We start from the raw sequence: 12,128 nt of genomic DNA on the forward strand, positions 1-12,128 counted from the left end.
TGACCTGATACATCACTTGGTTCAAGGTGAATGTATGCAGTCAAAATCAAAACAAAGAGAGCAACATTCTATACTTATGAGCATATTAGGCACAACCCACATGCATTTGATTAGATGTCCAAAGTAGCATATGTAATACCTCGGGGGATGCACTTCGTAGGACACAGCAGAGTTGTTTACTGAATTAAAACAGACTAGAATTAGTTAAAAGATAGCTTCGCTAATCATACTAAACTGATTAGTAACTGTTATATCAGTCAAAATATTCTAACTATCCTGTTCATGGTCATGTCTTCAGCAGTACAGTTTTGAATTCCAGAACACAGACTTCCAATAGATTCTTCTCTATTTTTTTTTTTTTCCCTTTCCCTGTGGTGCTGGGGATTGAGCCCAGGGCTTTGTGCATGCAAGGCAAGCACTCAACCAGCTGAGCTATATCCCCAGCCCACTTCTTGATTCTTACTGCCACTATAGTGTCATTGTGTAACATGATGGTTTTTGAGACATTGGCTTTGGAAATGAAAAGGAGAAAAATAAAAACTTTTTACACATTCATTTAAGTTAGTTTAAATTATTGTTTAGACAAATATTCCTCTGTTACATTTTCTGAAATTCTACAATTTTTTTTCCTGGGTAGGGAGTTTAACTGTCTCTGAGTGTGTATTCAGAACAAATCTGTGGAACCACTGACCTTGTTTTCTGTCCTAAAGCTAAATAAATAAATAAATAAATAATTGATATGCTACTAACTGTTTGCTGGGCTGGTGGCAGACTATTTCATGGACAAAAATAACAATGGAAGGAAATCATTCCTTTCATTTCTTTACCATCTGAAGTGGTTTTAGTACTTTTAAAACTGAAACACTGGGGCTGGGTTTGTGGCTCAGCGATAGAGCACTTGCCTAGCACGCATGAGGTGCTGGGTTCGAGCCTCAGCACCACATAAAAATAAGTAAATAAATAAATAAAGATTTGAAAAAAAAACACTGAAATACATACAACTTTATAAGTAAAAAAGCCCTACACTTTCAAATGTGTACCTAGTACATAAATAATAAGTACCACACACAAATCTTTCCCTTCTGTGAGGATTTGACTAACAGATCTCCAAGCAAATGCTTTGTAATCCTAGAGACCCCACATGCTATTTGGCTGAGAGGTTTTCTTTTTTAATATTCTGTTTCTAAAATTATTATTTCATGGAACTATCTCTTTGGTTATCTTCATTTCTACAATAATATTTAATAAGAAAATTTATGCATACTTTATGATATTTTAAATGTTTTTATCCTGAAAGATACTGTTCCACATGAGAGACTCATTTTGTCCCAGCATTGTTAGTTTTACTGACTTAATTGACATAAAAAGAGAAAAAAAAATCATTACATTACAAAAGACAGTTGACATAATTCTTCTTCCAATAAATTACATAAATAGATGTTTTGGTGCTGTAATAACCAATTAAACATGAATTTACAAGTTTCTTTGAATTGTTAAAGTATATACATATGTATATATGTATATATGTATATGTGTATATATATATATATATACACACACACATATATATAATATGTGTATATATAGGCTTATATATAAATATATATATAAGCTTCAGTTTTTAAAATGGAGGTCTAATTTTTCCTCCCTGACATGGATGGGCCTGGAGAGAGAGGAAGAAGTGCATATATTATGTAAGGTGAGTTCTGAGGATGGAAGGGGGCATTTGACCCTCCTCTCCATGTAGGACTCCTGGGAAATTCCGGAGCAGAGAATCACTGTTCAACATGGGCCCCTTCAGGTAAGTATCATTTTCAAAGCTAAGTGAGAGGGCTTCCTGGGTTGATTCTTACATGAACCTCTTAACTTCTAATTTAGTTATTTTTTTTCCTTTCCCTTTTTGGCTTTCTTTCTTTTCACCATTAACTTGCTGTGAGACTACACAAACCACTTAATTTCCCTGGGCCTCACTTCCCTTATTGTAGAGAGCTCGCCTTGCACTTGCAAGGCCCTGGGTTCGATCCTCAGCACCACATAAAAATAAATAAATAAAATAAAGTTATTGTGTACAACTACAATTAAAAAAAAGCACTTTTCCATACTTTAAATTGGGGTTATTATTGTCCACATTTTATAGATGAGGATATCAAAGTGCAGAAAAATTTTATATAAAGTGGAAAACATTGTGTCTTTCCTGATTTCATTTAAACACAACCTGGGCTTTTCTTATAAAACACAGAAAGTGTGCAATAGTAGTACTGCTACTTAATCAGAGCAGACTAAACTTAAATAAGATGATGCTTATGATTTAAAAGGAAGGCACTGCAGACACCTTAGAAAACTCATACTGGCTCCTGGAAATTATTGCTTTATTTTCTGATTTTTACAAAATACATGAGACCTAGAAGACACACAATCTATAAATGCCAAATTAACTTTTTATAGAAATTGGATGAGGGCTGACATCAGGCTTAAGTATTATGCTCCCCTCCCACCTTTTTATTTCATTCTGGTGATCTGGATGATTCTTGTCTATTTCTAGTTTTCTGGTACAATTTTCCTTTGTGATTTTCCAGGACTGATTTTGGTAGCTGTTATAATTTCAGAATTTTTCACTTTTCTGAGTTTATAATTCACTTGAATAATTGCTGCTAAACTATCATTTAAATGTGAAATTTCTGCAAAATCTTTTATTCCTTATGAGTGTCAAAATATTCTCATTTTGAAACAAATATCATTCTAAAATAAAGTTAACGAAAACTATGATAATAGTATAATCACTGACTTTCAAAAGACAAATGAGTTGGTCAGGGGTTGTGGCTCAGTGGTAGAGTGCTTGCCTAGCATGTATGAGGCCCCATGTTTGATTTTCAGCACTGCATATAAATTAATAAAATGAAAATAGATTGACAACTAAAAAATATTAAAGAGAAAAATTAAAATAAAAGACAAATGAGGGTAGCCTGAGTTAAAAGGATCATGACATCCCTTGAGCTGTTTGTCTTCCCTTGGAGAGCAAATGTCTTTCCTAGTAAGCCTTGACAATTTGTGATTTTCAAAAACTGGAATTTACTCCTCCCACTTCAATAAGTTAATCATTTGCAATTGGGTAAATCCAGCCCCAAAACTTTCTTTCTTAAGCTATATATTCATGAACTCAGCATTTTGCTTCTGTTATTAGTTAGGATGAGAATATTAGAATTTCAAGGTTCAAAGGCTAAGAATTGTGGAGGGCTATAACCATTGAACTGAATAAGTGAACTTTTTTTAGGGTACCTGGGAGATCCTGTAGTGGGCACAAAGACCTGTGATTTCTTAACTACAGACAAATGAAGTTCAATTTCAGCTCATCTGTGAGTTTTCCCTTAATCACCTTAGTCCACAGTAAGTGTTCCTATAAGATATATTCTATACCACGCTTCCTGCAGAGGTTCTTTTTCTACCCTTTACTGTGTATTTATCTGATCAGATGATAGACTCCTTAGGTCAAGAATCTTGACTTTGTCTCCAAAGACAGCTGACCATAGTGCTGCAGTTTCTTTGGGTCTAGCATAACTATTCCAAGTTGGTTAGTCATTACATAACCAGATTAGAAACAGATGAATAATATTTCTTCTTTATTCTATATCAAATTTAGATCCGGAAATTTCTTTTAACATGTTCAATAAGCCATGTACAGTGCTTTGGGAGCACATAAATAGTAGCTACCATTTATTAAACAACTTGTGTTAGGTACAATGTTAAGTGCTTTATATACATACTGCTATTTAATTATTATCATAATCATATTAAGCAAACATTATTATTTCCTTTTTTACAGATGGCAAAGTGTGCCTAAGAGAAGTTGTTTGCTCACATTTATATAGAAAAGTTCACACAGGAGAATTTAGTTCAAGCATAGCATTTCATCTTCAAAACTTGGATCTTAAACCATCATTTTGGTTAAAAGCAGGTTGGTCTGGGCAGGAGTGACCAACCTAAACAGGAAAAATACAAGCACATGATAGCTACATCACTGGAGGTGTCACTGGCTATAAGAATCCACTGCTTTTTGTTTAAACTCCCGCCATGCCTACCAGATTCAGTACAGTCTTACACCCTTACCACAATGACACTCCCATCGAAATGACTGGTCTTCTCTCTTTCTTCCTCTCTTGCCGTCTCTTAGTTTTCATCTTCCAAATGTAGTTCCTGAAGTTTCATCCTCACATTATTTTTTTTTCTCCCTGTCTATTGGTGCTCAAAAGTTTAGTGTTCTCACCTCTGGAGTCTAAACTTCCCAGCTCTCCAGCTCCCAAACCCAATCTAGAGAATCAGAATTCCTGGGGGATAGATTTGGGAATCTGCATTTTTAGTAAGCAGTGCTGGTTGTTTTAACAAAAGCAGATCCTCTCTCTTTATTCAGCGCCTTCAACCATTACCTCTTTGTAACTACTTCCCAATCATTATTTTCTAGAACATTTTTTTTTAGGCTCCAGACTTCCATTCCAATGACTTTACTGACATTCTCATTTGGATGTCCTGCTGGCACTCTACATGAAGTAAGTCTAGAAGCAGTTATTATTGAATTCCCTGCCTCTGTGCTTCACCCGTTACCTGGCACCTAATATTGTGACCTTATTCTGAGTCTTCTGGACCTCTTCTTTAGTCCCTACATTCAATTAACTGATGAGTCTCTTTCTTTGCTTTGACGTTTCCATATATTACAGTGGTTCTCAGCTCACACGTAGGGCTTTTAAAAAATGATGTTTGGGTCCCCACTGATACCCTTCAAATTAGAATCTCTGGGGATAAGCTCTTGTCTTTACTAGTTTAAAACAGTATTCTAGGTGATTGTGATTTGAAAATGGAAAACTTAGAAATAATTCTCACAGTTTAAAATTTACAAGATCACTTGGAAAACCTTTGTGGTATCTGTTCCTAGAGACAATGATTCATTCATTGATTGTTGGGAGAATTAGGAGACGTGATTTTAACAGTTATACATATGAGACAACAGAATCTGAACTAGGTGGTGATTAAATAAAATGAACAAATGGGCGAGAAAATTGTAGAATCATGAGCTTTAGGACTTGGAAATTGGTTAGAGGTAGGGGGCAAGAGAGAAAGAATGGAGTTACAGACGTGGCATAATAACAACGCTGGTGGCAATTAGGAAACACAGGAGAGGAAGCTTGTCAGCGATGTGGTGCATGAATTAATCTGTGTCTGCACAAGTTGGGTTTTAAAGTATTGGTGGGACAGTAGATGGAGGTGTCCCTTAAGAAGTTGGGGATTTCCAAAGTGTGGATGCTGAACTAGCAGTGTTGGTATCACCTGGGAATTTCCTATAAATACAATTTCTTGACGTTCTTCTCCCAACCACCAACCAGCTGAAGAAACCTGGTGCGGCTTAGCAAAGTGTGGTTTAGCAAATACTCCAGGTAATTTGGATGTCACTAATTTTCAAGAACAATTGGCTTAGGTTAGTGGTACTCAAAATTTTCCATGCACTGCAATCACTTGTTAAAGGCAGTTTCCTAGGCTAAATCCCTAGAGTTTTCAATTTCCTAGGTTGGGATGGAGCACATGAATTTATATTTCTAACAAGCACAGATAAAGAATAAATTTAGATGAAGGATAAATAACAAGACGGTGCCGATGCTGCTGCTTTTATTAAAAGCTCTATATGCTGTTCTTAATGATGCCACATTTTAAGAACCACTGGTCTAGCAATCAAAAACAAAAGAGAGCTGGACTGAAAACATGGATTTGGGAGTCATCTATACAGGAAACATAGTCTTCGGTTTCTTCTCAATGATGACAGCCTTCTAATGAGTCTCTGCTTCTATAATTCTGTAATTCTCTGATCTATTTTGTATGCAGAAATCAGAGAAATCTTTAATATCATAACTCATATTGTTTCACTAGTTGCCTATATTCATCCCCCCCCCATTGTACTGAATACATAACTGGATTGGCCCTACATGATCTGATCTTAGTTTAGAAATGTCATCTTCCTAGAGTGAGGTTTTCCCCGTCTTGGCCATTCCTCTTTATTCTTTGTCTAAATCATGTTTGTGTTCTTCACTACTTGTGTGTCACAATTAGTAAATATCTTATGTGCTTTTCATTGCTGATTATCTGTCTCTACATTCAATTTTAAGTTCCTCAAAGGCAAGAGCTTGCTAAATGACCCACAGCAAGTTCTATTCATTCTTACGTTCCCAGTGGTACAATAAATGCATGTTGAATGGAGGAAGTAAAAAGAACTAAGAAAGGAGACAATAAAATTAAGTGAAGAAATTTGGGGAATGTCTACATTTTATAGGAATCCGGGAGAATGGAATGCCAAAGGGAAAAAGAAGAGGAGGCAGAGAGGTAGGGTACTTTCAAAATAGGGTCCTAACTGTCAACACAAGATACACACACACACACACACACACACACACACATACACACACACACACAATAACAGCTATCTAAATGCGTATGTCTAGTTGTATGGATAGATATGGAAGAGAACCAAAATCATTGCCATGAGTTTTAAGGAAGCAGCATTTATAATCAATTGCCAGAATTATGAGAACAGGAAACTAATCACTGTGACAAGCCCAATGAAGATCATTCATGGGCATGGAGGTGTTTTGGCTTTACAAATACAATCAATATGTGCATTATCATTTCCCAAAGTTCTTCATCATCATTTCACTTGATCCGCAGGAAAAACAAAACAAAACAAAACTCAAAAGACAGGCAGGACAGCTCTCACCATTTTCAGTAACATGGCGAGGAAGTACAAGCAGCAAGCACAGATTACACTTTCAGGAAGTTTGCTAGTGTCTCTCATTAGAAATTTCATCTGTAATAATAGATATCTGCTATTTATATAGAGATTCCTCAAGGCCAACCATAATATGAGCAAACAGTTCCAGGGAACAATAACTTAAAAACAGACCTCCCTAGAGCATCTCATGTTTCTTTTCTAAATCGAGTATTTGATTCCAATAGCATTAAAATCTGGGAAGACTTTAAAATGCTACTCGGAAATAAAAGCCTTTAACTTAGACTATTTTAAAAATGGAAACAACTGAGTCCTCCCTGGTTTAATGAGACTACTAATCTAAGTTTACTGTTATTTGTAGATGCTAGCGGTAAGTACCATTTGCCATTAGCTCTTAACATGTAAACCACACTCTTAGGGCCAAATGTAAGATCTTTTATTTGTCCACGAAGCATGAATATGACGTCCTTAGCAGAACTGAACTTAAAGAGCTGGGAGAGGTATTGGCAGAGATAAATGCAATGCTTGTTCAGGTTGTGAAAATTTGGTAAAGAACTATCTGCAAACATTAGCTATGGTCATTAGCGATCAGAGCTGGAAATAGCTTTTCCTTCACAGGTCCCAGATTTCTGGGATTCCTGCAAAATTAGGTTCATGAAACAGGAAGAGGTTAGAATCTTTTTAAAGGTGTTTTCATTTTATGAATACAACAATATGTAGATTATAGTTTACCAAAATTCTTTCAACATCATTTCATTTGATCCTCAGAAACAGCCTCAAAGATAGGCAGAGAGGCTCTCACTGTTATTCTCCAAGGCCCAGGGAGGTTGAAGGGATTACCAGCTAGTGAGTGGCAGGGCCAGGATAGGAAATTCTGGGTTTTGGCTCTAGATGCTGCACTCTTCTCTCAGGTGCAGCCCAGTCTCCCTACATTTAGATTCTCTCTCTCTCTCTCTTTTTTCAAAAGCAAAGACTCTCCTCTTAGTCCTAGTACATCGTCACCAGTAAAATGATTGGCCTATGCACACCTGGTCACTTTGCAGAATCATAAAACAATAAATAGCAAATAACAAGCAAGACCTGAAAACTTGTGGCCCAGGCAGCAATTACTCTAGAATGTAATTTAATTTAGAATGCACACTAGAGAGAGAGGTGGAGGAGACCATTTACTGTGAAGGCTTTTATTCTTCTTAAATATTTGCTCCAGATAGCCACTTTATCCAGTTACATGTTGTTTTAAACATTAACTCTGTATCTCCAGAGCTTTGAACTATGGCACCTTTGTTAGGCTTTCGTGATAGTTGAGGGGCAAAGCATGGCTGTCTACCCAGTTTATAACACAGTTAAATGAAGAAAATTAGAGAAATGATACACTGGGTTATTAGAGCTAAGGGAAAGGGTGGTAACTTGGTTTTATCAATACTGATTTTTAAAGGCTGAATTTTCCAGTTGTGTTTTCTTAATATAATTGACAGTAGCAGTAGCAGTTTCCTATTTGATGCATAAAGTGATAAAACATAACACGAGCTGAATAAACCAAATGACTTTATACTTTTTTTGGTAATTTTAAGACTTTACAATTTCAAACAGTTTCCTAATTATGTCATAAAAGGCACACATATCACACCCTGACAGGTATCTAAGCATCTATATCTGGCTTTCTGGATGTTAGTTCAAGTAAAATACCACATAAATATGGTGTTTAAGCATCTATTTTTACATATAAAAATGTTAACTAAAGTTTTAAATCCATTGAACAATGCTACATTCAGATACTCTGTATCTGAAAATTCTGATAATATTTTTCTCAGCTAATATATGATGCTAGAAGATCAATAACCTGAATCTTTGACCTCTCCCTCCTGGGAAAATGGCTCTCTTTGCCTTCTTTCTCATTCCCCCACACAGATGCAGACATGGGCCCATACATACACACCTATCATTACATGACTCATTCTCCCGGACACTGAAAAGATTTGGACTATGTAAATTTCTGCATTAGGTACTACTGGGAAAGAGCAAGGCACAGCTGAACCAGGACAAATCAAACTCTTCCTCCCTTGTCTAAGCACAGCTTTCTAAGTCACTGTGAATCAGCCTTGACCCAGGCCAGAATTTGAGCTGTGACACCGACTTCATTATCTTGGGTAAGTTCCTTCTTTCCTCTGTACTTTGGTTTTCTTATCTGTTAACTGGGAATAATAATCTCTACCTTGATGGGTTGTTAAGAGGATTCAGTGGGATGATGTGCACAAAGCACTATGAACAGTCACTGGAACAGAGTAAGCTATGATTGCTGTTATATTATCATTTTTGAAGATCTTATGTTCTAAAAAGAAAATATGGACTTAAACAGAGCTAAGTTTAATAGAGAAAATCAGCCACATAATAAAGAAATAATTAAAATGCTCTGCTAAAGGAGTGTTTCTTTTTTTTTTTTAATAAAAATCTTCATTCCCTAATTTAGCCTTGGGAACAAAAAAGTAAACCAAGCACAGTTGATCATTTTTCCAGGTTAAATACTATCCTTTCTTGCAATGAAACCCATTGTGATGTCTTCAAAACATCATTTAGATGCAGCTCAGAGGTATATATGGAAAAGCAGTCTTCATTTTAAATTCAGCAAGTCAGCTAGCTCAGCAGAAGGAATTCTAGGACAGAAGGAATAAATAGTCTTTAAAGAGTCCCCTCTGTTTCTAAAATTCTATGGTTCTATGGTCAAGATATCTGATGAAGTTTCTGGAGAGAGAAATAAAAGACAATATAGAAAAACAGAATTTTTGAATGGTATTTCTCCTTCCTCATCTCCTAGCCTACTTTTTATGATTTTTCCCAATTATCTTTTGAAAAACTGGCATCTGAACAGAATTAGCATTCAACTCATGAAGACAGAGAAGTTATTTTGAATGAGTTGGGTCATGGAGGGAGGAACTCTATTAACAAAGTCCTTGGGAAAGTGAATTATTTATGGATTCAGTTTGTGTTCTAAAGTTGAGGTGTGTGTTGGGGGAGAAGGGAAGCATTTTGAAATAGGATGTTAGAAGGAAATTACAGAGAAAAGGATAAGAAAGGAGGCATATCTTAGAAATGAGGGGCAAACAGGACTATTCGTTGTGGTAAGGTCGGAGAATGAGAAGGAAATAAGAAAAATTCTGACGTTTGAAATTTACTTAAAATAATCATTAAAATATTAACGAATGCTTTTAACATGGGTAAGAAGCTCCTTTTACATGTTTAACTTTCTCATTAGTCCACTCATGAAAAATGTATTGATTATTGATTAGGTGCCAGCAGTGAAAGACACACATGGCTTCAGCTTTTATGAAGGCTCACACCTTGCAAGGGAAATGACTTGAGAGAAAAGAATAGGGAAAAAGAGGAGCCAGGAACTCAGAGTGAATATCCATTCTCTGAATGTTAAAAATTCGCTGTACGATTATGTAGTCTCAGATCCCCTACCATGCCCCTCGAGAAGAAATTGGTCATTTTCTATTGATTTTAGTAGTAAAAACAATAGCATTTAAAAAATATATAAAGAAATATAGATAAAACCCTTGCATGGGGAAATCTGAAAATATCACCCTCTTGAAGAGATGATCAATGTAGCCCAATTTGGTTCTGATGGGACATTCTTTCCATGGTGGATTGTGTGGTACATCAACAATTTAAATTACCCCCAAATTGGACCCCGACTTTAGGATTTATAAAGGAAGCATTTTCAAAAGGGGCCATTGCCTAAACAATTCCTTTAATCAACAGTCAGAGGATTTCCTCAACTGATGGTGCCAAACGCTCTTCCCGAGGACTGGCGGTGTGTCGCTTCCATCCCTCCACAGGGTAAGAGGATCAAATGAATATTGAAACGCAGATTTTTGGTTTATAGAGTTCTTTTTCATCTTCTGGAAAGTGATTACTAGGCTTAATCAGGGCTCCTCTGTGTATCATTAACTAATTTTAGCTTCTTCCTTTTTTATTTTTAAATTTTTTAATTTTTTAATAGTGAATTTAAGAGAGCCCAGCTTTAAGTCCTCCGTGGATTTCATGTTTTTCTGTTGAAGCCTCTAGGGAAGCTAAATTTAAAAGTAGGGAAATAGTAATTAAAAGTGATTAGGACAAGAGGTTTTGGTGCTATGCAATGTGGACTCAATTCTCCCAGTCACAAGCCGAAACCAGGCAGCAGGTTTTGGTTTTGATTATAGCTTTACTTGCTATTTTAATAAACATGAACCAGTATTCAAACTTTTAATATCCTGCTGCTTAACTATTTCCAAAGAGCTATCCAGCTCTTTTAAACAGCCTTTGTTTTAAAATTTTAATTTGTTTGGCTCAGTCTCACCTTAGAAAGTTGTAGCCTCATGGTAAACTCTTTTATAAGTTGATTTCCAGAATCATAAGCAATTTTTTTTTCCTCCCCCCGTCTCAACTAAGTGTTTCCTCATGTGCCAAAGTGGTTGGTGCTGACAGCTTCTCTGCCTTGTGTTATCTGGTTCCCACAGCAAGTACAAGAGGCACACACAAGAACGTGTCCCCGGTGGACTAGATGCAACGGGACTCCAGTGATACTTACAGCTCCTCTAGGAAGCGGAGGCTGTGCAGGGGTCCCGGGGGCAGTCGGCTGATGTTGTTCATACTGAGGTCTCTGGAGGGGAAGACAGACAGCGTGTGAGGAGCAGTGTATACTGCCACAAGGAAATCCAGCTGTTCAGTTCACACCATTCCAAGCATCACAGTTGAAATGAACTCATTCCTCTTCCTGACAAATGAATTGCAATTTTCCAACCCGAAATCTCCACCCCACTCCTCCACCCACCAACATCATGGGCTCTCTGTCAAATCGGAGACTCTAGGAAGAGCTCACGTGGAATTCAAAATGATTTAGACTTCAAAATGATTTAGACCATTCATGGGCTAGGTGGTAACCCTTCATGTTTAAGATGATATGGGTAGAGACAGCAAAAGAAACAGACAGGACTCAACTCTCTACACAGCTATGCGTCTCGCTTTACGTTTGTGTGACAAAGAAAAATGTCTCCATCTAGCAACTCTAGAAGTCCTGTTTCTCTGGGAGTTTAAACACCTTGCAAAAACAAATGTTTTGATTCAAAGAAACTTAAAACAAAACAAGACAAAAAGACTATTCCCTCCTCCTAACATGCTCCTTTTGCAGGTTCTCAGATTGCATTAAATAAGTGAAATGAACCATAAAACGAGGCTGTAAGGTGATCCTGCTCTGTAGCACACTTCCTGCTGGGCCCGCACAGTAGTTCCTGGCACAGGAAACAACAAGCCACTTTGGGCAGAACTCAATCAATTTTTGTTTTAAGCGAAACTCCGTATAATTAGATTTTATTGTGTTTTTATTTCT

At 36.6% G+C, this 12,128-nt stretch overlaps 1 protein-coding gene across 3 annotated transcripts in view; it reads right to left on the reverse strand.

Moving 5' to 3' along the window:
* Positions 1-12,128, reverse strand: part of Lgr5 (leucine rich repeat containing G protein-coupled receptor 5) — a 123,034-nt gene that overhangs the window by 57,235 nt on the left and 53,671 nt on the right. For all 3 annotated transcript variants that reach the window (XM_026386658.2, XM_026386657.2, XM_026386656.2), the window contains exon 2: positions 11,331-11,402. In XM_026386658.2, coding sequence (XP_026242443.1) covers positions 11,331-11,402 — 72 coding nt within the window. The remainder of the gene's footprint in view (positions 1-11,330; positions 11,403-12,128) is intronic.

This window comes from Urocitellus parryii, chromosome 5 (assembly GCF_045843805.1).
Source record: "Urocitellus parryii isolate mUroPar1 chromosome 5, mUroPar1.hap1, whole genome shotgun sequence".
Classification (NCBI taxonomy): Eukaryota; Metazoa; Chordata; class Mammalia; order Rodentia; family Sciuridae; genus Urocitellus; species Urocitellus parryii.